General features: G+C 42.5%; 1 protein-coding gene across 3 annotated transcripts in view; it reads left to right on the top strand.

Moving 5' to 3' along the window:
• kif21b (kinesin family member 21B) overlaps positions 1-27,783 on the top strand; it is a 175,791-nt gene that overhangs the window by 117,361 nt on the left and 30,647 nt on the right. For all 3 annotated transcript variants that reach the window (XR_015081709.1, XR_015081710.1, XM_086011338.1), the window contains exons 19-27: positions 1,181-1,331; positions 3,395-3,586; positions 7,228-7,329; positions 9,188-9,350; positions 10,070-10,130; positions 11,830-11,887; positions 12,555-12,736; positions 14,485-14,577; positions 17,183-17,311. Coding sequence is in view for 1 of the 3 variants with exons in the window: in XM_086011338.1 (XP_085867464.1) it covers positions 1,181-1,331; positions 3,395-3,586; positions 7,228-7,329; positions 9,188-9,350; positions 10,070-10,130; positions 11,830-11,887; positions 12,555-12,736; positions 14,485-14,577; positions 17,183-17,311 (1,131 nt within the window). In the remaining 2 variants the exon portion in view is untranslated. The remainder of the gene's footprint in view (positions 1-1,180; positions 1,332-3,394; positions 3,587-7,227; positions 7,330-9,187; positions 9,351-10,069; positions 10,131-11,829; positions 11,888-12,554; positions 12,737-14,484; positions 14,578-17,182; positions 17,312-27,783) is intronic.

Here is a 27,783-nt window from a genome sequence, read left to right as displayed (position 1 = left end):
TTCCTCTCAATACTGCTGTAAATCTGACCCAATTAAATGGTTTGTGGCAAAGGACAAGATTGGAAGAAGTACAGCTTAGAAACAAAGTATGTTTTTTTAAAAAATTACATCCAGTGGTAAATATGAAAATTTTGACAAGTATTTTTTGGCTTTGCATAGCATCAGAGAGCTAAATATTCAGACCAATTGAAGCCAAGATGGCTTGAATTTCTTCTATATATAAAATCCTGTTTGGGGGATGATGCGCTATCAATTACTCATAAAAGACTGAGAGTTAAGAGAGTAACTAAAGGCTTTTATTAACAAAAGAATGAAGGTCTGCCTCGAGTGGTCGACCGGTCCAGAATACAAAGGGGCTGGGGAGCAGTCACCTTTATACTAGGACTTGTGGGAGGAGTCAGCCGAGGCATGTCCAGGCATGTACACAGTGGAATACAAACAGTGGTTTACCACAGGGGATTTTTATAATAATGAACTGTCACTTCTGATGATAGGTACGTAACTCGATTTGGCAGAGGCTGTTGAAAAAGCTGCGCACTTGCAATTGTTAAAAATAAAATTGAGTGCATGATGGACAGGCTTATTCCAGTTGTGAGAAACGATTTACCTTTATCAGATGGTATAAATTGGATATCCCACATGTCCCCTTATGTGGCCTCCCTTTCCATTTAAATTTTCTTTTTTCAGTAGTTTGGATCTAAAGTTCAATGAGCACTGGGGTTATTTTAAAGGTGTTGGTTTTTTTCTACCATTCATTTCCTTCCTGGTTTTGCTCTGTGGAGGACTTGGGTGAATGGCTAACACAAACCTTTCTATTGACCTGAACCTGCGTGATATAAAATCTGGTTTCAGACTGGCTCAAGGGAACGTACAAGAAAGGAAAAACATTCTTTGGAGGGGGCAGGGGCTCAATTCAACGACACCAGTTTGACTGCTAATGGGCCACATTGCGTTAAACGTTATTTACAGCTAATTCCCCCAAAGTGTTGACAACACAGCAGTTGTGTCAATTGTGATTTGTTATATGAGAAAATGTATTTCACTAAAATAAGTGACCTTATTCCATGTTCCCTCTCTCCCTGACCTCTACTAATAACATAAACCCACTGTATCTCTTTTAATGTTTGTTCGGAGTCTTTTTGTTGTTGAACTAGTTGACTGTTTCCTTTTTATTCTGCAGAAAGATCAAGTACCAGAAAAAGGGAGTTGGTGAGAGTTTCTCTAAGACAGCCCGGCTAAAATGGCAGGCATTGGAACGCAGGGTAACTGACATTGTGATGCAGAGGATGACTATTTCCAACTTGGAAGCTGATATGAATCGCCTGCTCAGGGTATTCACACTAACTTATTACACAAGCATGCTGAGTTACTCTCCAGACTTTTGCAGCATTGTTTTCCATTTGTATCTAATCTCTGCTTCTGAAACCGGAATCACTGTTGCATCTACAACCCATAATGTGCTGTCAAAATAACGGCGAGGCTAATGGCGCTCGCCGTTACTTATACGCAAATGCCACAGCAACTTTAGGCGAGGACAGAAGCGCAGTTACACGCGGAAATACAAAAGTTGCTGTCTGAGATGTGCCGCTCCGCCACGAGCTTTGCGAAAACGGCATCTCACAGTCAGGCTCACCGTTGAAATGCATTCAATGGCATGAAGTTGCTGTATTGGCGCGGTAGATACAAACTAAGCTCGCCACCAAATGTTAGGGCTGGTCTGAAGGGACGCAAGGACCCTGACTTGGAGCCAGTTAAGGTCCGCTCATATTTAGTTAAGCCTGGATTAAGTGTCACAGATTCTGTATGTTAATAACTGCCAATGAATCTCTCTGGCACTGAAAATTAACTATTGCAAATGTGGAGTCTCATTTTTTCCGGTTTAAATTTTTGTTGGGAAAATTTAAAAATATACAATTTTAAATTAAAATATGTTTTTACTTTTCCTTTCTGTCTCTTTTTTTCCCTCTTTATTAATCCACTCTTTCTTTCCCTCTCTTTCTCTTTCTGTACCTGATTTGGCATTGAATTCACCCAGCCTAATTTACACTTCCTTCTCAGTCCTTGCGCTGTTAATTTGGCAATCCTTCAATCGGATTGGTTAAGGAGATACGCAGTTGCTTGCTCTGTTCACTCAGGTCCGAAATGCCCGATTTCCCTCGCTGCAACGTTATCAGCTCGCACTTCTAGCACCGTGCGGCGCAAAATATCATCACAATTAAACGGGCATGGGCAAGTCTAACTAATGGCATTGCCCTGCTACAGCAAATTATAGCCCCTAGTGTTACTCTTTAAAGGTTTTTTTTTACTCTTTCATAATTGTATGAATAATCTATATACAGTTAGGCATACAAATAAAAAATCCACAAAAAGTTACCTGGATTGAGTTACTTTCAAGAGTCCAACTTGCTTAAACTGCAGCAAGTTGAGATACTACTGAATCAGTTAATGGAGCTGTATCTTTGGGCAACATAGTTTGTGCATTGTTACTGCTTCACTACTAAAATTAATCAGTTGAGTATGAACTGAAATAACCTAATAATTAACCTCCAACTGTCCAAAATCCTAGAGTGTGTTGTATTGCTGCCAATGCAAATTATTGGGGGCAATATTGTTCGTGGGGAAAGTTAAATTCCTGGTGAAACCTGGAACATTCTATATTGAAACTCCACCATTTTAGCAGCTTTGACTTTATTTTACACAAGAAAGAGAAAAAAAATGGATGAGATAACTTGGTGACATGGTAATCTAATACTAGTTTAAATTGGCTCAGTAGATGAATTAATTTTGAAAGGGCCTTTAACTGTTCCATACTAGAATTTTATGGAGAATTGGGAGTGATAATGGATTACTTATGGGAGAGGGGGAAAACTCGGTTCCCACATACTGAGGGGGTGTTCTCTCACCAGAAACAATGATAGCACATTCCTTCAAAACATTTTTCCTTTTCCACATCCTCAAGTAAACAAACAATATATTAACAAAAAATTGGAAGTGTAAGACTCGGATCTGCATATATTGTGGAAGCTGTTGGACCATTGGTAAAGGCTGATAATATTCACATTTTTGATCAGAATATTTGTTAAACCTGCTATTTGGGACTAGTAAGAAATTGAAATTTGACTCTTTTAAGGTGTGGCATTACAGTATATTATACTACACTGCTATGTATATGTCTACATAAACCAGTAGAAATTATTTTTTTAATGACAGACAATGATGGGAAGACCATTTTGCTTAACCTTTATCAAGTGTCATAGAATTCAAATTGAACAACCTTTAAATGTTTCTGGTTCATTATTCCTTGAACCAACTGAGCCTGAACTAGTTTTTCCCACCTTGTATTGCATCTTTTTAAAGTATTAATAATCAGTCAATGTCTGCCATTCCTTTGCAGAAACGAGAGGAACTAATTGGCCTGCAGGAAATGCAACTTGGGAAAAAGGAACGGATTCTAAAGGAAAATCCAGAAGATAAGTCCATCCAGGAAATAAATGAGGAGCTTGAGGCCTTAAATGCAAATATTGACTATATTAATGACAACATTTTTGAATGTCAGGCTACCATAATGCAGATCGAGGAAACCAAGGTATTCCGGCTAAGGTGTTTTGGAGTGGGGCAGGCATGTAAAATTTGGTTTAGTATCTGAAACTAGTATCTGTTGAAGATAAATATAAATAAAAAGCAAAAAACTGAAATTCTGAAACAATAACAAATGCTGGAAACATTCAACAGGTCGATCAGCATTTATGGAGAGAACAGGCAAGTTACTGTTTCAGGAGTAACCCTTCATCAGAACTAGAAAATGTAAAGATGAACAGCTGTTAGAGGCAGTAGAACAAAGGGAAGGGGAGGTAAAGGAAAAAAACACACATGCGAGAGAGGTAGGGCAGGATTTTCATTGGGCCGTGGAGGCGGGATTGGAGACATGTGGGGGGTTAAAATCCCGAAATCAGGGGGCACGAACCCATCTCGCCCCCAACCCGCCTCCATGCCGGTTTCAAAGGAGGCGGGTACCCGACTCGCACTGGGACCCGCCTCCCCGAGGCGGGAAGGGGATTAGTGCCAATTAACTGCCTGTTAACAGGTAGTTAACAGGCAGTTTTTAGCATAATCCCTATTTTCATTGGTGAAATGTGGGATTCCCGACGGCTCCAAACCCCGCCAAGTTAGCAAGGCGGGCCGTCGGGATAAAGGGCTTGGAGTGGTCGAGATGTCCGGTGTTCAGGTGAGTGATGGGTGCATGAGTGCCGAGGTAAGTGTGTTTGGTCTGTGTAAAGTGTTTAAAGAAGTTTTACTTACATGTACTTACCTTTACAGCCTTCCTTCCTTCAGGTCTCGGGAGTCCCTCATCTCACCGGCACAGAAAGCAGAATGGGCCGCGATCTGTCAAAAGTACCAGCATTCAGCTTTCTGTTCCGGGGAGATCTTTAAATCATCCTGAGAGGAAGGAATTAACCTGGAGTACAGATTGAAGCTGTCAAACACTGACAAACAGCTGTCAAATGCTGATATTTCATCTGTCAAAAGGTCTTGACAGATGAAATATCAATCTGTGACGTCACCTGTTGCCGGATGGCCCTTAATTGGCTGCTGAGCCCGTTGGGTGGGCTCAACAAGGTCAATCAAGTCAAAATCGCGTGGGTTGGCTAGAACGCGATGGAGGCGGGACTACAACCCCGAAAGTTGTAGTCCCGCCGCCTCAATGAAAATCCAGCCCGTAGTGTATGTAGAATGATCTTAAAAGTAAAGCAGGAGACAATTTAGTGGCTAATGTGATATTAACAGGGGACAGTGGGGTAAAAAGCATAAATAAAGAAATTAGAGACAGGGAATCTGAATAGCTGAGGCAGTGGGGGTAAGGCAGGACTGAAATGGAAATACAAGAAGTTGGCTAAGTGAAAGAGGGTCCATCAAGCTGAGAGGGAAAAAGCAGGTTGACACAGTCTCAGGATACGAGGTAGGACATTTAGGACTGAGATGAGGAGAAATTTCTTCACCGAGGGTGGTGAACCTGTGGAATTCTCTACCACAGAAGGCTGTGGAGGCCAAGTCACTGAATATATTTAAGAAGGAGATAGATAGATTTCTAGACACAAAGGCATCAAGGGGTATAGGGAGAGCGCGGGAATATGGTATTGAGTTAGAGGATCAGCTATGATCATATTGAATGGCGGAGCAGGCTCGAAGGGCCGAATGGCCTACTCCTCCTATTTTTCTATGTTTTCTATGTTTCTATGACACCAAGGGGTTGATTTTCGTGGAGCCGTCAGGCGGGGTTTCAGGCGTGTTGGGGGGGGGGGGGGGGGAAATCCCGAATTTGGGGGTCCCGACACCATCCTGCCCAAAACCCCGCTCCACGCAACTTTCAGGGGCGGCGGGTACCCGTCCCGCACTGGGACCCGCCGAAACCAGCCGGGAAGGGATTAGTGCCAATTAACTGCCTGTTAACGGGCAGTTTTTAGCCTAATCCCTATTTTGAGGGGTTTTGTGTGGGTTTCCCGACGGCTCCAAACCACGCCAGGTTAGAGCAGGCGGGCCGTCGGGTTGAAGGAGTTGGAGGGGTCGCGATGTCGGTGCTCAGGTGAGTGATGGGTGCATGAGTGCAAAGGTAAGTGTGTTTGGTGTGTTTAAAGTGTGTAAAGAACTTTTACTTACCTGTACTTACCTTAACAGCCTTTCTTCCTGTAGCCGTCGGGAGCCCATCACTCAGCCAGTACTTAAAGCTGAACAGCTGCGATCTGTGAAAAGTGACAGCCTTCAGCTTTGAGTGCTGATGTGAGTTCTAACTGAGTCTATGCAAGAAGGACTCATGTCAGAACTCAGACTGTCAGTGTTTCACAACTTCAAACCGCTGTGAAACACTGATATTTCATCTGTCAAGAACTCTTGACAGATGAAATTGCAGTCTGTGACGTCACCTGTTGCCGGGTGGCCCTTGGCCTGCTGAGCCCGCTGGGTGGGTTCAACTAAGGGGAAATCGCACGGATTGGCCGGACGTCGAAGTAGGCGGGTCTAAAACCCGAAAGTTGTAGTCCCGCCTTCTTCCCGGCAGCTTCGGGAAAATCAACCCCCAAAGTGAAGACTGATCTGTCAGTAGCCTTGTCCTCGAAAGCAGTTGCTACTTTTAGGAAAATGCAAAGTGTTAAATGGCCAGCGCTAATGCTACTGGTTTTTAATGGGTTTCAGCGCTGACTGCAATGACTTTTTTTAAAGGAAACTGAAAGGCACTTGGCCCGGATAAATGTGGGAAAGTGTAATTAAATTGTTTGAAAAGCCTGTAATTAATTAAAATGTAACACTTGTTTTTTTTAAACCACGTAAAACTTAACTTGGCTTGTTGCAGCATTATTTTGAGTGAATCCATTATAAGCAACTGACAGCTTCACCTTTTCAGTGTTTTATGGTTAAGCTGACGGAGGTGGGTGGGAAGTACAAGCTTTTTTTGTCTCAAAATAGAAATTATACCCAATATTTATTGCCAGTTCTGACTGACTTGTTTTTTGTGAGGTCTGCTCACTTAGCAGAGTGGAGTATTAAAGAGTAACCATTACACGCTAAATAATACAGAAAATTTGAAAGAACATTAACCTTCAAAGAAACTAGGCTAGGAGTATCCACGAGTGACCACAATGAGGAACACCAGAACTCCCATTTGTAACTAATATAAGTAAAGTAGTGATAAACATAAGAAATAGGAGCAGGAGTAGGCCATTAAGCCCCTCAAGCCTGCTCCGCCATTCAATAAGATCATGGCTGATCTTCTACCTCAACTCAACCTTCCTGCACTATCCCCATATCCCTTGGTTCCCTTAATATCCAAAACTCTACCGATCTCTGTCTTGAATATACTCAACGACTGAGCCTCCACAGCCCTCTGGGGTAGAGAATTCCAAAGATTCACCATGATCTTTGACAAGAGTGGCCAAAAATAGGAGAAAAATATAATTTGAACAAATGTGAGAAATGAAAATGACAGACTAATGTAAATGCAAAGATGCCAGACGTTCTTTGTGTTCTGATGTGTTGTGCCACTCTGGAGTGAAATAATCATGATGGTGACTGGCGATTAGGCTGTCTACCTGCCAGTCTGCTCTGAATGGAGAGCATTACTGTTTGAAAAGCAGTGGGCTGGGCCTGAATAAAAGATGCTTATGCACATTGGCTCCTCGGTGCTTTCACCAGTGGCTGTTTGTTTTATATTGATTTCTTTCTCACTGTGATTTGCAGGATGAGATTAACTCAACAGACACATCTGTTGTCATCAGTTCGTGTTCCTTGGCTGAAGCACGCCACCTGCTGGACCACTTTCTTAAAATGTCGATCGACAAGGTGAGAAAGGGTCATCTCCAATGAACCCTTTCATAAGTGTAATTGATTAACTGTCTTAGGGGGCTGTAAAGTGGTCAGCAAACAGAAGTATTTGTATTGTAACCAACTAGTTTCAATCTTTAATATCACCCCTTACTCTGATGCATTTCCACAATACTAGCCAGCACTAAACCTGGATGAATCTGTTCTCCAGCATATATTTCAGGCATTTCATGCTGCTGGTAAAGGCATTGGTGCTTTTAGTTTCCGCACAGTGACATGTGATGAATAACAAAGTAAATATTTGTTTTGTTCTGTGATTAAGCCACATACCCTGAAAGTATACTACCTCCATGATGCACTGCAAGGTATTTGGGAGTGAGATGATTCTGTGCTTTTCAGCATTGAATCCTGTGTATGGGATTTTCAAGATCCCACGAAGAGGTCTGGCTGGTGGCTGACATGACTATGTTGGGTGTAAATCGAACCTTCACATAGTGGCTCCTCCATGGCTCAGTGGGGTTACGGTGAACAACTGAGCAGTATAGACCAAGAAGGTCCCAGGTTCAGTCTTCTTTCCGTGGTGACTTAGTTGATCTAAATGACGGTTGTGGTACTAAAATCGACTGTGGTGCCACAGTGGCCGCGACTCATGGTTCTGATCGCTTTCCAGCAAACCCCTGCTGGCTGTGCAGATATTGGGTGAAGACAGAATTGGGCTCGATCTACGATGCCCATGGTGAAGTACCCTGCTGACCCGTAAAGGGGAATTTTAACTCCTGACGGCGAAGCTAGTGGGATGCGCTGGCCATCTGGCCAGGAGTGTGTGGGAGGCCCAGCCCATATTAATGGCGAGGCCTCATGTACTTCCCACCAGCCATCTGCCCGCCCAAAACAGGCAGCTGGCTGGCTGCAGGCGGACAAAGATTGGGCAGCTCAGAGGCTGCCCGTTGGTACTCAGTTAAGTCGTGGGATAGGGGGGGGGTTTGACGGGGTCTCGCTGGTCGGAAGGGCCCAGAGCCCAGGGTAACAGAGGCACAAAATTTCCTTGTGGGGCCCGGAGGAGCACTCCTGCTCCTTTATGGCCCCAAAAGATTAAGTTTAAACTTGCCTTTTAGAGCCTCCACACAAGTTTCATTGAATGGGGCACCCGCAAATAATGGGCACTTGGGTGAGACATTGGAAGGCATCTGTACAACTGTGCTTAAATTGATGTCTGTTACTGGTGAAGGAAAAGAAATGGTGAGGGGAGGAAAAAAAGGGAAACATATTTTCATGAAAAATAAATAAAATGTAGCTTTAAAGAGCGCTTCAAATAAATGAAATTTAGCTAATGGCTTTTTATGGGTATTAGTTCCCCAAGGTAGAACTGCAGTGATAGTAAATCATATTTCCTCTTGATTTTTAGGAAATTATTAATAACACAAACAGTTTAAAACTGGGGAGAAGTACTTTGTATTGCAAGCAGTTCCTATATTGGCAGATTCCCTGATTGGGCACTCCCAGTATGGAGCAGTGCTCTACAAGGAGGACTGGCCAGGAATTTGTGGGCCAACAATGCCTGATGGTCCATCTATTTAATTATGGATAGAAAATGAGGGGCAACGGGCCTGTGATTTCCCAACTAGCACAACCGATGAGCATTGCTTCATGCTGCAAGCACCCACTTGGGGAATCAGCCCTATAAAGTATTTCTGAGGTCACAGGGTGGCATTGCTTGCTAATTTGCTGGGCAGCTCAGTCTTTAAATTTATTTGGACTTTTTCATTAATAACACTAATAATAAGAAACCAATATAAAATTACAAAATATAAGGTTCTGTAGTTCCTGAAATCTGGCTAAAATTCAACTTCCGCTCTTCAATTGTTTTCATGTCCAGGGCATGCAGGTGGCTCAAAAAGAGGCTCAGGTTAAGTTGCTGGAAGGTCGATTAAAGCAAACAGATGTGACAGATTCTGTTCCAACTCAGCTGATTAACATGTTGAGGGAAAAAGCTGAATCTATTCCTGAACTACAGACATTGCTTCAAAGCGTCTCACAAGGTAATGCACTCTTTACTGATCACAATGTCTCTTTGGGTTTATATATTTTATAATGAAATAGCACAGAGGCTGTAAGATTTGTAGTTTTGCATCCTTTATTCCATGCTTCCGCACTGACTTGGTTTCATTTTTCATAGCAACTGGGAAAGGTGTTTCAAATATTCTGTAGTTACAGTAACAATATACTGAACATTACACTGTTAACACATTAAACTGAAGACTTTTTTTTTACACAAGGCATCAATTTAAAATAGGCAGATCAGAGAATTGAGGATTTTCTGCAGTAAGCTTCACATAAATGGCGAATGTATGTCGGTGTTCCCAGAGAATTCCAATATGATTTTTCATATACTGTAATTACTAATATTTACAGGATTTAAATCAAAATGTTGCCATACTGCTCCAAAGATTAAAAAAAAATCTTCACCACAATTAGGACACAAATTAGGACACAACTTTCTTGATTTCAGTGTACAATGTATTCACGTTATACAAATGGAAAGATGTTCTGTGTTGTTCTGCTTGGTAATAAACAGCATCAGAAACTCTACAGTTCATTGTGCATGTTTGTGAAACATCAAGTGACAAGGTGACAGAACTAAAAATATAAGAGCTTTGTTTTAATGTGTGAATTATGGGATGCAATCTTACATGAAGACTTTGAAGTATGACAAATTGGATAATCAGCTTTTCTCTTATCTAATGTTTGTGACTTTCAGAAAATGGAGAGCTCAGCAGTGATGAGGAAATATCTGCGTGCAGCACAGGGCTAGACAGCAGGTAAGCTATTGAAAAGTGCTTATAACAAACCTTTATTATTCGTGGGTAAATCACTTAAATGAAGCGCTCTCCTAATATTATATTGCTATGATGACTGATGCCCTACAGCAAACAAGAACATGACTGCAGGACATCCAGGGATCAATTTGATCATATGGATAATAATGCTATATCACTGGAGCCATTAGCAATATTTCAGTAAAAATGATGAGCTCAAAATGTATATTCAGTTCTCCCGATGAATTGATTAAGGCAGCAATTAGCTGTGTTGCAGGCCAGGAAGATCCCAGGTTAGAACTCAGCCATGATGACAGCGTGGATATTGCAATTGGCCTCGGCAGTTTTGGGATGGAGGGGGTGCGGAAATTGTCCAGAGTTCCCAGTCCTTATTGCTATCCAACAAACCTTGATGAGAGTGTGTGTGTGTCTGTATGTCAGTTCAGGACAGAATTGGACTCCGTAGTCAAAGGTATCTGCTAGCATTCTCCACCTAAGCTCACAAATAAAGAATGGTCACTTGGCTGAGGTACAAGCGAGCACCCAATGCCCATGGAACCATACTCCCAAGAAGGAAGGGGAAGAAAAGGGGAAAGGCTAAAATGCTTCCATTTATAAAAAAAAAAAAAAAATTCAGCAATTTTTTTTAATGTACGAGTTACTCTGAAATGTTAATGTAATGGTGTCTGAGATTTGTTTCCTACGGAAAAAAATACTGTTAGTACAGTAATTTAAAATAGCGATCATGCGAGGGATCTCAATTAGCATAACTCCTCGGAAGCTGAGACACCCACGCTCCATGCCCATATAGCCAAAATCCTCAGAACTGGATGAGAACAATACCTTCTTGCTTGCAAAATCATTTCCATTGCTTTCTAACAGTATTGGACTATATTTTAATGTTGCTGGTCGCTGTAAAGTGGTTTTAATATCCACAATACTATGTTTTTTGATCTGTCTGTAGCAGTAAGGTATTACTAACAGCCTCCTATGTTTCCCTGTGTCGAGTGCCAATGATAAGAAGCTACTGCCAGGGCTCCAAGAGGGGCCTTGCCCACTGCAGACCCATCGCTGATTTTGGCCCTTGAGTGCTCATGCTGCTGTCATACCTAGTCAGAAACTGGTCTTAACCCCACCACAATAGCTGCATTAATCTCTCAACTACACAATGGAGGCCTGTTGTATATTCCCACTGTTATTTGTATTAAAAACAAATGAAACTTACCTTTTGAGCCAGGAGAGCCCACAGTGAACTGATAGCAGCTGACAAAAATCACTGATACAAGTCTTGCCAGATATTTTTAAGACTACAATAGGTGAAGTAGAAAGCCAGCCAGGAGGTGGTTCACTGTGCATCATCTATCAGCAGGAAAATCAGTTATTTTTTATATTACATGTACCACAATTTGTTTAAATATATGTAATTTTATGTTGTAATTATTAAAGTATTACTGTCTAAGGTATGCTTTCCAGGTTAAAAATAATAGATTGAGTTTTAAGGTTTGCACACGATTAACCTGCCCATTTCTCTGAGAAAGAAAGATTTGCATTTATATAGCGCCTTTCACAACCTCAGGACGTTCCAAAGTGCTTTACAGCCAATGAAGTACTTTCGAATGTGGCCACTGTTGTAATGTAGGAAACTGTTGAATCTGTACATTTCATAGTTTATTCTAATAACTTATATGTCTTCTCTTTCCAGTTTAACATCCAGTTCTTACTCGAAGCATTCCCTGAGCCAGGGAGATTTTAGAATAAAGGTATGACTGTTGCTTTATCCTAGAGATGTGCTAGATCTACGCACTCCGTTTGCTAAGGGACAAATGACCCCCTCTGTCTATTTTTAGTGCCAGCAGATATTGTGTTACGTGTACCCCAGCTTTGAATATCATTAAAAAGTGCTGTACCAGCATTACCAATTAGTGTGCCATTTTGCAGCAGGTTGTCCATGTTTTTGAGAACTTGTAACATTTCAAAAGTACATTTTACTCACTGGTGATTGCAGACCCCAAACTAAGAATGACTTTTTCAACTTTTTCTTGCTAATTTGGGAACTCTGACTGTGATGCCAGTTTATTTTTCAAACGACGTATACATGTCACATCGGTTCCTACTCGTCCTAGCAACAATTCCAATAAAAATTTAATTCACACACAAAAAATATAACCTTGCTGCTAACTGACCACAAGTAGGTTGGCGATCTCACTCTTTACATTTTAAAAATATCTTCAAGTTAAAAAGAAATTGTCCCCAGAGTGGAAATGGCTGCGGTGTCTTTCTCGTATCTTGCACTAACATTGTCTGTGTAGTTGAGGTTGAGACAGGATCTTGCACTGGTACTGTGTCGTTACGCCCACTGATTTTTATTCCTAAACTAACATGTTAAGTTTTGACTCTTGCATTATGATTTTGATTTTTAATTTACAGACTGAGCAAAAGATGGAGTTGCATTATCGGGAAGGTTATGGCTCCGCCCTGGACCTGTCCACCCCAAGTCTAATAAGATCAGCTGACATAAAAGAGAATGGCTTCAAGATAATTGAAGCCCTCTCACGGGTTCCAAAGGACAAGGAATCCATTGCCCTCCAACTTAGATCTGGAAACACTTTGTAAGTCAATGTACTGTTCTTATATTGCAGTGGAGGGTTGTGTGCCATGTTTTATTTTGAAATAATTGTCTGTTTATTTGGAAGCTACAATTAACTTGAATTGTCCTGTGCTCCTGGAGCTGCCTGTTGGCTACAGAGTGGTACAACAGATTTTGTGCATCCAGTTCTTACACAGTGATAGAAAATTGCAGGGAGAACCCTGATCTGCTCTCGCCCACATTCTGACGGACAGCTGCCGTGACATTGTTAGGAATGTGAGCCAAATCCTGCCGCCTTGAGCAGTGATGTGTGATGTAAAGAAACCGAAGAAGGATCAAGAGACTTAAAGTGAAGAGGACCCTGCTCTGTAGCAACAGTATCTCCCTCACGTACACGTGAAAGTATTGTATTGTATTTTTTACAATGGGTGGCAATGTTTCCTTTAAGCTGCATGGCCACACAACGCTCTGAAGCTCCTGCGCTGCCAGCTCACCAACTATTAAATGGGGAAAAACTGCGCATGTGCGGTATTTTGAATGGGCCGCGCGCCCCCCAAAAATTAAAGGGAACATTGGTAGGTGGTGCTATTTCTTCAGTCCATTATAAAATGGATGGATCACGTGAGACTCTGTTGGAACAGTGCAGATGACCAGAGTTATATCTGATGTACAATTCTGATGTGACCCGTTGAACCAGAACATAATGGCCTGGAATTTACAGGGCCTATGACTGTGTACAGTGCTGTGAAAGGCCCCGCAAGTTCCGGGTTTCCACATGCAATGCACATGTGCGAAAACCCAGAACTTGCGATCTGTCAAGCTTCGCTTGGACAGATCCGCTGTAACTTCACTTTCGCTGGTGCAGAGTTGGTCTATTTGCCCAATTACCGCCCAGTGAATACCCACAAAACCCTTAAGCCTGGTAAAAGGTGTAAGGGTTAAAATAAATGTTAAAATAATTTTTTTTTCAATGATTTAAACATTCACTTATTTAAGTGGGGTGAAATGTTATTTTTTAGGTGATTTCTATTAAGCTTATGGGGATTCCGTACGTAAATGGAATCTGCATAAGCATCATAGGAATCCCCCTTTGTCATTGGTTGGCCTGGCCCACATAATTCCAGGGACGCTTGCGAACTGCGTGCGCCCCTGGGATGCGTGGGCCTTTACGCAGGCATACGCCTGCAGGCCCAGGACCAGAACAGTCCGAAACTCCGGAGACACCAGGTAAGTACGGAGTTTTCTTTCGGTTCAGAGGCATAAACGGGCGGGAAGCCTCCGACCGCCATTTTCAGACCATTTTATCTGTGGTAATAAATTATAGTTACAGGAAATATTGTATACCGCAGCTTTTTGATGTATAAAAAAATCTGATGCTTATTCGCACTTCCTATCTACAAAATTTCTATAATAGCAAAATACTGCGGATGCTAGAAATCTGAAATAACAGAAAATGCTGGAAACACTCAGCAGGTCAGGCAGCATCCCTGTTTCACTCTCCACAGATGCTGCCTGTCCTGCTGAGTGTTTCCAGCATTTTCTGTTGTTATTACAAAACTTCTATGATGGGGGCTGAAATAAATTTCCCTGCCCTGGTCCAATTATCCCCTGCCCTCTAACCCTGCTTCACCTGAAGAGTGCACTTGTTCCTGACTTCCCATGTGCAATGCCATGGGAGATTGACTAACATTGAAATAAAAATTGAGAAGATCAATTTGTGTGTCAAGGGTCCATTGAGAACTTCCTAATAATCTTTCATTTTTTCCACAGTCCCAGGCAATCTACTAAGAAGCTGCAAGATACATCATCACTCTCGAGGAGAAAGTCCTATGAGAAAGTACAGATCTCAACTGACAAATCTAGGTTAATACAAGACAAAGCAGCATGTTCACAGAGATTTATGATAGAGAGTACTGCTATTTGAAATAAAGGCATATTTACTGTCATATTAACTTTATAATAAAAGTTAATCTAATACAAGTGTAATTAGAGTAGTCGCTTTAATTTCTGATACTCTTGTTATCGGAACACAAGTACAGTGTCAGACACAATATGGTGAGCTTGATGTGAGTGTGTATCAATAACTAATATGTCAGACTGAAATTAGCTCACAGTGCGAGAGGGGATAGGAAGATGCAATAGTGAAGTCTTAGACCAGTATGTGTAAATACGCAGCTATTTCTGCACTTTGAAGCAAATGTTTATCATCATCTTTCCATGACATTATTCTCGCACTGTGCCCTTGGAGTTGAAACTGGGAGATTCTGATCAGGCAAAGGTTGGCATTGCAAGAATTCTTTAAAGGTTTTAAGTAGTTGCCAGCACAGGATTCAATTGCTATCACTAGTTATGTTGCAAGTTCTCATGTTTTCAGTTGGCTGCTGTGCTTCAGAGTACAGTCCGCCTCTTGTGAGTTAATTGGTTCTTTCTCCCGGTTTCAGATAACATCCTAAAACATTAATGGGGAGAAATTCAGTTGGTTGTGCCACCCGTTAGCGCCTTAAGAGGGCGCTAAGTGGGTCGCAAGCCAACTGGCGCCCGGGCGCAGCACTGTCCACGCATCCCGCTAAATTCCGCGGGGCGTTAGTGGTGGGGCTAACCATTAGCGCTGCGCCGCTCCCGATGATGTCATCGGTGTGCGCAGTGCCCCGCTGATGCCCCGGCCACGATATTCAGCAGCGCCCCCTGATTTACCGCCGGACGTTATGTCCGACGGGGTCAGGGGGGCGAACCTGCAGCCGGGGAGGTGCAAATTAAAGGCAATGTGCGGGGTGGCCATTTTTGTTGTTGGCCGCCTGCCAGCACCTGCCTGCGCTCCCGTCTCCGGCCTCCTGAACCCCCCCCCCCCCCCGGCTCCCCGCGGAGTGCTGGCTGCGCTCCAAGAGCCCAGCACTTCTCCTCGGTGCCGGGCTCTTTTGCCTGCACTCCCGATCCTCGGGGGCCCAGCTGGGCCCCAGATCGCGCTGCACAAGGCCCCTCCCCTTTAAGAAGGGGAGGAAGGCCTGCAATACCGCAGCGCAGCGTGTGGCACGTAGCGCCACAATATTCACTCGCAGCGCCCCAAGAGGGATGCGGAGCACCTCCAGTAGCGCCCCGCTTCCCTTTGGGGCACAACCACTCAATTTCCGGTGCGGGGGCGCTACTTTTAGCGCCCTGGCGAGGCTGGCGCCCCAAATGGGGCTATACTCAATTTCTCCCCCTAATGGTCAGAATGGTTGGAGAATCAGATTACAGGCGGGCATTATGACTCCCAAGGGCCTAGTCATCTTAGGAAACTACATGCCGTATACCACTCCAATCTGCTTGTTCCATGATATATCTCAGTGTCAAAAACATTGTATTTATTTTCAGTAGACCCTGAGACCTCACACCTCGAATAAAAATGTTGGCAGGATAGTTTTTTTTGACCACAGTAAATCTAGATGACAAGCATTCATTATTTCACAAGCAACAAGAGTTATTCATATTTGACTGAATATTCTAAGATAATCAGTGCACCTGATTTATTCTTAATCTGTAGTTTAACGGTGCAGTCGCACTACAGATCTAGTGTTCCTGATTTCCCCCATCGTACCTTCAGCAGAAAATCAGCAGAAAGCCTACAGAATCAGCGGAAACGGGCGTTTGTTATTTCTGCAAGTTTTCTGTCAAAGTTACGGCAGGAGTTCAGGAGAATCCCTATGGAAATTCCAGGTAATTGAATGTAAATTGCCTGTCAAGCCCCGAATTGGCTCCAAAGCAGAGTGAGATTACACCCTCCAGGGATTCTCACTTCATGTCAGGCCAGCCGCATACGCCAGATTTGGGCTACATTTACACTACAGCTGCAATGTCAGTAGGAAGTGAACTGATGCTCCAGTTGTTTGTAAGCACATTTACCTGAGATAGTTGTTGAATAGAGTTGCACCCCATTCTACCAATTAAATCTACATCAACTTTCAGTAGTTCTCTTCTGTACCTTTAGCTGATGTGCCTTACCTCGCAACCAGTTTCAGTGGAAAACCTGCTGAGAAGTGGTAGCATAACAGGCCTTAGCTGTCATTTTGGATCCATTGGAATTTGTAATAAATGTAAAAATGCTAAATTCTTAGCTTTACTTGCTGCTTTCTAGATACCATGGCCTGGGTTTTCAGATCATAATATCGACAGTAACCCTTTAATTTTAAGGCGTTACGATTGGAAAACCTAGACTCGTATGATTCCGACCATTATAATCTGCAGCCAATTAATTTCTAATTTACACAGAATACAACTAAACTGGATTAGTCTCTTCCCCCTGAGCCCTTTACATCTGTTTTATGAGTTGTGCAATTTAGTGCCTCATCCTCATTATTGAAAAAAGGATGCTAGAAGTTGAATACAATGAAAGAAAGAATAAGTAGGCTTACTACTTGATATAACATTTTAATGACTATGTACTGTATTGGATGATTATTCTGTCTCTGACTAAATCTGTTGTTCCTTGCAGGTCTGATTGGAGGTCCTCTGAAATTAATATAACTCCTCCTTCCTCCCCTCCAACCCGAGCTCGTAATGACAGGAACGTGTTCTCCCGACTCACCAGTACCCAACTTCAGACTTTCCCTGCGCATGACAAGTAAGTGCATGACAGAAGGAATTTATGTTGCCCTCAGTGTGATAAATGCGCTGATGCCATTATGAAAAATTGATCAATTTGATCAACTCCTGGTCATTTCTGAAGCTTTAGAAATACTTTTTTGATCAGCTGCTAACCTTTTTCTGAAGTGTGAAATATGAAATCAGCATTATGATAATTTACTGCCAGGGTGATTATACATTATGAATCCTTTTGGAATTTAACAAGTTAATCCAGAAATTTAACATTGTCAATTTCCTCAAGGGATTGATTTAGTCATATCGGAAATATTGTGGAAACAGTAATTAGCTTTTACGATCAAAATTTAAATATACACATATAGGTATTTCCTTTCAGAGTAAAAGAAATAACAGCTTTTGTAATATCCAACCTATATGTTGATGCTCAATTTATATTAGAATTAAAAACAATATCCTTGTAAACTGACTTAAGTTAACACGTTTTCATTGTGAACTGTAAAAGTGAAGTGAATATTTTCTGAAAGCTCAACACATTCATTCCCAAGTCATTTTCTTTTTAGGGATTTCTATTTTCACAGAGAATTGTCTGATTCAGTTAAGTTGCTGCAGAAAAGAGTGCATAATTTATTTCCAATATACAAGATGGAATTTCTAATGCTTTTTGAAGAGAACCCAGAACTTTATAATGTTTAAATTGTTAGAATAGCTCCATTCCAGTCCTGATTTTGATTAATGATATCTTATAATGCTCTAAGGATGAGGTAGTCTATTGCTCTCTCTCTTGCATGATATTAACCCCTAACAAGCTGTTTCGAGCCTCAGCGCCTGCTTTTCCTATATGCCATTGTGCAGTCTATGGATTGTTATGCTTATTGTTTCTGCCACTTAACATAATGAAAAAGTCCTTCAAGGGATAAAGAGAGAGAGATTATTGCAACCCCCATTTGGTAATCAGAGTTTTAACACAATTAATCTGGGTAAGGGTATAACCGTGCTGGAGAATAGAATTTCCCTTTGTTTGGTGGCAGTCCAAATACTTCTAATTGTTTTTTTTGCTTGGAATCCTTGTTCTAGTGACTCTTCAATCTAAATTAGGCTAATGTCCAATAATAAATTGAAGAATAAGCAAACTGTGATTCAAGGGGCTAAGCTGTACGGGCTAATGTCCACTAGGCACAACAATTCACTGATCCTGGATTAACCTGTTCGTGGCTATGAGCTAGAAATGATAATGAAAGTTTTCTACCTGTGCCTTCAGGTCACTGGAAATGTCAGCCTGCCTGAAATAATGCTGATAAAGCACCGGTAGTTGTAAGTTCACTTGGTTTTGTAATTACAGTCCTCACCGCTTATAGTAGGCGCGCTCATGTGAACGTGATTTGCCCGCTATACGCAATGGTGTAACTCAGCAGCGGTAATAAAATTAAAAGCCAGTGCACGAATAGCATTGATGGCCAAACACTGTCTAGACTAACCTAAATATTTGTCACACAGTGTTTTAAATTCTTTTTTTTAACTACCTCCATAGATGGTCAGAAAATAAGAAAAATAACTTTAGCTGATCAGTCGTTTCTTTCAGGCATAAATAACCAACAATTATAAATCAAAACAGAAAATGCTGGAAACACTCAGCAGGTCAGGCAGCACCTGGGGAGAGAGAAACAGGGTTAACGTTTCAGGTCGATGACCTTTTGTCAGAAATAACCAACAATTTGATGAATTAAAAGGTGAATGCCCTTTTAGAGAAATTTGTAATCATCATTTATCTTGCAAGCAAAACAATGCTACTTCACACAGTTATCATTATACTAGAGGCTGCATTTTTATTACAACCCTCCCTTTAGCTATTTTAGGGTTTACGGAAAAAAGCTAGTGGCAGAAATGAACACACACCTGAATAATTTTCTATCCTTGTGCAACCAGAATCAATTTAGTCTTGGCTTGCACGAGACCTGTTCTGTATGATAAATTATCAGTGAAGAGTTTAAAAGAGTTCCTGTAGAGGATTTTATGCAAGAATAACCAATTGATCAACCTATAATAGGAGCAGTAGTTTTATGCAGGTTTTTGCAGAGTCTTCGCGAGATTGCCAGCACTGTTTTGTACGCGCAGCAGTAAATCACAGTTGCTTTTAATGGCTTGAGCTTTGAGTAATGTGTATGCCCATCATTAGTTTAAATTATATCGGCCATAAATTCAATTGGATGAAAGTAAAAAGATCTCTTTTCAAAAGATTCTACTTTATTACTGCCAGAGGCTCTTTTATTACATTCAGTGCACCTTAATGAGGTACGAACATGAGTAAACACAGCTATTTCTGGCCAAAATAAACTGAGCACGTAAAACACTATAACTGGAAACTTTGATATTGGCATTAGTGCAAATGGATAATGGTTATCACTTTTTGGCCAATATAAGTGACTGCCTGTTTCAAACATGGATGTTTTAAGTAGTGGGGACTGTAATTAGTATGAACCTTGTGAGCACAAAACCTCTGTGCACCATTTTAATGATTTCTTCCTGTCCACTGCCAACCCCTGCCACCTCTCCGTTTAAAATCTTTTGTCTATTAAAGCTATAGCTGTCTGATCAGATGTTCCATATCAAAATCAGAACGCTGTTTTTTTTCCATTCTCCACACACTCGAGCCTGGTTTGCCATAGATTTTTAAAAACATTTATTTTCTTCAGAAACGGTTTGACCAAAATGAGATCCGTGTGAATTTTGCATGACTAAAAGCTATTCATTCACATTACTTAAAGTATAACTCTGGGGATATATATTGTGCTTTGTCTTGTTCCTGAAGGCACTCCAGGAAGCATAATTGAAGGAGGGTTGTTATTGCTATGTGTTTGTCTGTCTCTCCGAACCCATGAACATTCCAATCTATAAATGGAATAGACACATTCCACTTGTGTTTCTTGTTCCCAAATTCTGTATGTTTGCCTGTTCCAATAACATTAATTTTGTCGGTCTGTGTCATCAAAGTTTGTCTTTTTCACAATGTTGGCTGTGTGTATACTTGTCTTAGTCACCATTGCTATGTGTAGGTAGGCCAAGTAACATTTTATTTAAAGATTCTGTTGTGCCACGCATTTGGTACTTTATTTTTGACTGCATGACTGTAACTCCCTTGCAGTCCAGTGTGGATTACATGCCTCCTGAACATGCTTTTAACAATAGACCAGAAGATTTAAGTAAAAATATCCAGAGAAACTAAATAAAAGCGGGACAGGAAACTAAAATACTTTGATATTTCATTATAGTTATTAAAGTAAAGTTGCAGAGGTTTTTACTCGACCAGAGCTGAGTTTCTAAAGGTGTACCTTGTTCTAGCTTCGTTTACTCAATCCCAGCAATTTGACCCAAATTGATATACCAGCCTAGATCAGCATCTACCTCTGTAGGTACAGACTGCAATACATCTAGTTCCAAAAACATTTCTTGAGCCACTCTGCTAAGGCAATGCTACTTCTATATATTCATATTGGCCCTGAAATTGCCTCCGAAAGAAATCCGCACTTACTTGGTGCGAGGCCTCCTTCGAAAACTTCCGTTGTTTCACTGCAGAGTTGTGCGCAGCGTAGTGGCCCACGGATCCCAGGGTGCACCGTGTGCGTAAGATTACCTGGGATCACGTGGGGCGGTGCGCCAACCAGGAAACAGAAATATCCGCTGCCCTACTTCAATCAAATTTTAAATTCACACATTACACCATTTATCTGACTCGTGGGATAACCGTGGTTGTCCATAATATTCAAGTGAACATGATCTATTTATCCCAGGTTAAGCTGAGCACTTCATCATCCGCAATATGGAAATGCAGTGTTTTTTTTTCAGTCTTCAATTAAATGCACTTGAACGACAGCCTTGCGTATTTTAACTTGCAGTTCTGAGTAAGTTGATCATGACATGCAGTCAAACCCAGTCACTGAACTTCATTGCCCTGATGTGCTGTAAAACATGCCATTTCAGCACAGCATATGGTAAAATAAACACTGACCCCTTTTCGAGCTCCCCAGGAGCGCTAACAAATCAAGCCAATTTCCCCCCCCAAATGTCTTAAAATTGCTGTTTTTAGTTGCATTCTTATTGTGTAGCTCAGACACCTTTTTGCCCCTCTAAATAAAAAACTGACAATTATACGTAGAGCAATCATGGTGGGACTTGGAAGGGAAGATTGAACATTCTGTGCCTGCATGCAGTAAAAGGATACAGCAGGAGCTCATTAGAAACCGTCCTATAGCAAGCACAACATTATTTTAATCCAAACTTTCTTCCTAAATAAACACTAATATGTTGACGAATGAATAGTTTGCTGAGTCAATGTTCCTTAGAGAAATGTCCATTAACACTGCCTATTAGCAGGCATGCACTGTTCCTCATTTAGATGGGAAATTACAATTCTCCCAGATTAGCAAGAACTGTATGTTCTTTCTCTTTTTCCCCCTCCACCTTCTGAAGGTGATAATGAAGTGTGACTTTGTAAATGAGCATATTTATGAATATGTGAGAGCTGCAAGCTTTTCAGCACTGATGCTGAGGCAGCAACTTTCCCCTAAAGGCACTTCTACATTGGAAGTTCATCAGGTCAGATTACCGGAGGTTGACCTCTGTGAACGAGAGAACTAAAATGACTACTCCTAAATTTGGATGTCTTATCTCATTGGCAGGACTGTAGACCCACAAAACATTGGGGCCTAGAAATTGAGTTGACGCCGCGCCAGGGCTTTAGCGCCGGAAATTTAGCGCCGGCGCTAATTCCCTTGCGCGCGCCAAAAATTCAGTAGCGCCGCGCCCAGACGGCTGCCGGCGCTACTGGCGGGCGTGAGTGCCTCCCAATGGGCGCCGAGTGCCGCATTGCGGCGCTAATCCGGCGCTGCGGCACCCGATGCGGTGCGGCAGGCTGGGGAAGTGCAGGCCTCCTCCTCCCGTTAAGGAGGCGCTGCCTTCACCCGATCGCTGGCCGTTTGATTTTTTCAAAAATGAGCCCGGCACCTCGGACAAGTGCCGGGCTTGCAGGCCAGACGCATCTGTTCCGCGGGGGGGGGGGGGGTGGAGGAGTCCGGGGAGGGAGGTGCGGGCAGGCGGCCGGCCGCCGCGCGACCTTAATGCGCCGGCGCTAACTTGTGTAAGACTCGGTTGCCAGAGTCTTAGTTGCGGCTGCCACGGGCGAGGCGGCCGCAACTGAATTTCGGCGTTCTGGCGCGTTGCCACGGCAACCGGGACGCTGCGCACACCGATGACGTCATCGGTGCCGGCGCAGCGCAACCGGCTAACGCCGATGGCAGCGCCGAAGTGAATTTCAGAAACGGCTATCATTGCGGCGCTAGGCCCTCTAGCGCCGCAAAATGGGCGCTAACCCTACTGAATTTTCAGCCCTGGATCTGTGGGCTGGATTTTACCCTTTGGTGCGGCCTAGGGGCGAAACGGCTTCCTTTCGGTTTCTAGTCCCGCCCCCAATGAAGTCCGACGCACAGACGCTATTTTGCGTCAATTGGCCTTGTTAAGCCCGCCCTGCGGGCTTGCTGGCCAATTTGGAGAAAGCCGGTGTCAGATGACGTCAGTTGATGATGCGTCATCTGCCAGTTTTCTTAAAGGGGCCACGATCAATTTTTTTTGACAGCTGATTTTTCAGTGTTTGACAGCATTGAGGTGCTGCAAACACTGACAATCACTGTACAAAGGTGAGCCCTTGCACTCAGGCTCTCCAGTGATTCCCTCCTTCGGCTAGAACAGATGGCAGCTGCAGGTGAGGTTACAGAAGCAATATGTCACTGGTGAGAGAGGTTCTCCCAATGAGGTGGGACTACACAAACACTTCAAAAACTTGTTACCTACAGAAAAGTCTAAATACATTAAAAATGATTTTCCCAACATTTTCTTACCTCTGAAACTCACCAGTGTACAATTGAATCTTTCACACCACTTCTGCAGCTGTCATCAATGAAGAAACATTACAGTAGACCCACAGCCCGCCACACTTACCCTGGCGTGGTGTCCGGACATCAGGAAGCCTGCAGTAAACCTGTCAAAATTACAATAAGCCTCTTAACTGCCTGTTAACAACCTGCCCTATCTCCATATCCCTTGATGCTCTTACTAGTCAGAAATCTATCGACTTCTTTTTGAATATACCCAATGACTGAGCCGCCACAGCCCTCTGGGGTAGAGAATTCCAAAGATTCACCACCCTCTGTGTGAAGAAATTTCTTCTCACCTCAGGCCTGAATGGCCTACCCTTTATCCTGAGGCCGTGGCCCCGGTTCTAGACTCCCCAGCCAAGGGAAACATTCTCCCAGCATCCACCCTACCAAGCCCTGTAATAATTTTGTATGCTTCAATGCGATCACCTCTTATTCTTCTAAATTCAAGAGAATACAGGCCTAGCTGCCTCAATCTTTTCTCATATGACAGTCCCGCCATCCCAGGCATCAATCTCGTCAACCTTCATTGCACTCCCTCTATGGCAAGTATATCCTTCCGTAGGTAAGGAGACCAAAATTGTACACAGTACTCCAGGTGTCTCACCAAGGCCCTATCTAATTGGATTAAGACTGCTTTACTCCTGTACTCAAATCCTCTTGTAATGAAGGCCAGCATACCATTTGCCTTCCTAATGGCTTGCTGCACCTACACATTCACTTTCAGTGACTCTTGTACAAGGACACCCAGGTCCCTTTGAGCATCTGCATTCCCCAATCTTTCACCATTTAGGAAATACTCTGCCTTTCTGTTTTTTCTACCAAAGTGGATAACTTCACATTTATCCACATTATATTCCATCTGCCATGTTCTCGCCCACTCACTGAGCCTGTAGCAGTGTTAACATAGGAAGCTCGTGGATACCACTCTTCTCGGAATCTGAACGAAACAAGCCTCAAGATAGGTGATTTATCCCATGAATAAAAAAAGTTGCTTTGAAACCCCTACTTAAGTGAGAATGCTTAATGAGTTTGCTGTATTAGTGTGAACATTTTTCAAAGCTTGCATTCAGCTAGGGAAAATGGATAAGCATGTAGTTTTTAGTGAATCTGATTTAAGAGAATATTGGCTAGCCAATTCAGAGGCTCGTGAATTTGAACCTTACTCTTAACTGACACTAAAGTGTCTTTGCTCCGGAGATAAATTTTGGCAGTTCTCAGCTGAACCACTAGGTGGAAATAAAAGTGGTTGTGAAACTGGTGGGGCTGTAATGGAAGGGGTCGATTTTCAGTGTGCCGTGAGGCGGGCTTTTAGGCGTGCGGGGGGTTAAAATCCCAAATTCGGGGGTCCCAACACCATCCTGCCCAAAACCCGCCTCCATGTAAGTTTCAAAGGAGGCGGATACCCACCCCGCACTGGGACCCGCCAACCCGAGGCGGGAAGGAATTAGTGCCAATTAACTGCCTGTTAACAGGTAGTTAACAGGCAGTTTTTAGCCTAATCCCTATTTTGAAGGTGGGATTCCTATCGGCTCCAAACCATGCCAAGTTAGAGGAGTCGGGCTGTTGAGGACTTGGAGGGGTCGAGATGTCGGTGTTCAGGTGAGTGATGGGTGCATGAGTGCAAAGGTAAGTGTGTTTGGTGTGTCTAAAGTGTGTAAAGAAGTTTAAATTACCTGTACTTACCTTTTCAGCCTTCCTTCCTCTAGGTTTCGGGAGTCCATCATTCAGCCGGCACAGAAAGCAGAATGGCTGTGATCTGTCAAAAGTGACAGCCTGCAGCTTTAGCCGGTGAGATTTCTAACTGAGTCTGTGTAGAAGGACTCAGGTTAGAAGTAAGACTGTCAGTGTTTGACAGCTTCAAACAGCTGTGAAACACTGATATTTCATCTTGTCAACACGTCTTGACAGATGAAATTTCAGTCTGTGACGTCACCTGTTGCCGGGTGGCCCTTAATTGGCCTGCTGAGCCCGCTGGGCGGGCTCAACAAGGTCAATCAAGTGAAAATCACGTGGATTGGCCGCATCTCGATGGAGGCGGGACTACAACCCGAAAGTTGTAGTCCCGCCTCCTTCCTGACTTCTGAATGAACACTCAGCACAGTTTAGTATTGGGCTGAGAGATTCCCATCACACTTCTATTGTGTTCCTCCTTAACCCCACCCCACACACACATAATCAAACACAAAAAAGGAAGAAGTTGGCAAAGAAAAGCACACTACACTCTGAATATATAGTAACAAAAAATGAGATTTGCTTTTGGATAAAGTAGAAATTTCACTTACTTTTAAAAAGACAATTTTTATCTTTAATTTTGTCAGATTTTCTTATTTTACACGTCCTTTAGTTTCTATTTTTTTTTCTTCATTTGCTCCATATTTCCCCTATCTTTTCCACCTTTATTCCTTCAATCTCCTGCAGTGATGATGAGGATCACACTGGCTGTTAGAGTAAGACGTGGCTGGTAGAGAAGAAAATGAGTACGAATCAATTGGAAGCAGTCAGGAGGAGGAGAGAAATGTTTGTTTCAGGTGCTCAAAGTGGGAGACAAGTTGACTGGGTAGCTGCAATTTTTAAAATTCGTTTATGGGATCTGGGTGTCGCTGGCAAGGCCAGCATTTATTGCCCATCCCTAATTACCCTTGAGAAGGTGGTGGTGAGCCGCTGCCTTGAACTGCTGCAGTCCATGTGGTGAAGGTACTCTCAGTGCTGTTAGGGAGGGAGTTCCAGGATTTTGACAGATGGCAAAGAGAGAAGCAACAATCTCTCAATAGTGAATTAATCGAGATTGATGGCACATGCATCTTGAATCTTTGGAAACCTTGTAATGTTAATGACATGAGGCGAGAGTTTTGCACTTCCACACATGCTAGCCTGCAATTTTCCACCCATTAATGTGAATAGGCAGAAAATGATGGGCTGGCGATGCAAAGTTGGAAAACCCCAGCAAAGATCTCTGATTCCACAACCCTGCTGAAGATGTGGCAACAATATCATAGTTAAATGGACAGGAATTGCAATGTGCTGCACTTAATTTGCTTATATGTGAAGTGGTTTAATATTCAGCACATTGAATATACTTGAACATACAACCACAACATATTTTTAAAAAACTGTTTCATGAAAGCACAAAACCTTTTTAGTTGGAGATAAAGAAGAACAATGGGGGCAAAATTCATCTTTGGCAGGGGTGTTGGGAACAAGGGATATGACCTTGGACTATCCTGGTTTGCGAGGCTTTACCTCTGAACCATTGGGGACTCTTTAGAAGAAATATTAGACATTTAACTTTTCATTCATTTACCTTTGCCAAAGGCAGTAGTTTTAATTTGATTTTAATAAATTTAGTGTGGTTTGCATACAACTGGATTGTATTGCAGAATGGATTATGGGTTAAGGGGGCCAAAGACCAAATGGTGCAATTTTTAATTTTTTTCTATGTAGTGTATAAACCATCCTGATTCATGCATGACATTTTTTTTGGTAAAACTGAGCCTTGCAAATTTATTTTCTTTGGTAGGTATGCATATAATCCAAAGTTTTTTTTTGCTGAATTTTTAAAAAATCTCCTGATTGCTGTTTTTTTTTTCAGCAGAAGAGTTTATTTCTGTATTGATCTGTTACCTGAGCATCTTCACAAAGTGACAACACTATGGGAGTAATTTTACAAACCTGCACTGCTGACCTTGTCTGCTAGCAGTGTAACTCAGAAATTTGCATGCCTGCAATTTTCTGATGATTTAAAATGAATGGTCGGAAAACTGCAGGCGATATGCACCCAAATTTCCACTGCATGACAAGTAAAAGAGGCTACCCATCAACAGCATGAACTTGTAAAATAAGCCCCTTGGGTGTGTGTATTTTTACACTGATTCTCAGTAAAATTAAGAAAATAAATTCCTTAATTGAAGGGGCACTGTATGCTGAATTAATTGTTTTGAATGGCACTTTTTTCAGGTTGGTCAAGACTGTGTTGTGATATCATTAGTTGGGAGATGACATCACAACCCTGTGGTTAAGTAGAGACCATTTTCAACCAAAAAAAACCTACATGGAGAACATTTGAACGATGAGCTTTCTCATGGCAGCCAACTCGGCGGCATTTGAGGACATTGGGGGTGATTTTCATTCAGGAGTCGGGTTGGAGGCGGGACTACAACTTTTGGGGTTGTAGCCCCGCCTCCATCGAGATGCAGCCAATCCACGCGATTTTAACTTGATTGACCTTGTTGAGCCCGCCCAGCGGGCTCAGCAGGCCAATTAAGGGCCACCCGGCAACAGGTGACGTCACAGACTGAAATTTCATTTGTCAAGACGTTTTGACAGATGAAATATCAGTGTTTCACAGCTGTTTGAAGCTGTCAAACACTGACCGTCTTACTTCTAACCTGAGTCCTTCTACACAGACTCAGTTAGAAATCTCACCGGCACAGAAAGCTGCAGGCTGTCACTTTTGACAGATCGCAGCCATTCTGCTTTCTGTGCCGGTTAGATGATGGACTCCCGAAACCTAGAGGAAGGAAGGCTGTAAAGGTAAGTACAGGTAATTTAAACTTCTTTAGACACA

This window comes from Somniosus microcephalus, chromosome 18 (assembly GCF_052327205.1).
Source record: "Somniosus microcephalus isolate GS21.2 chromosome 18, FLI_Smic_1.0, whole genome shotgun sequence".
In the NCBI taxonomy this organism is placed as follows: domain Eukaryota; kingdom Metazoa; phylum Chordata; class Chondrichthyes; order Squaliformes; family Somniosidae; genus Somniosus; species Somniosus microcephalus.
The sequence above is the reverse complement of the archived record's forward strand: the minus strand, read 5'-3'. Positions and strand labels throughout refer to the sequence as shown.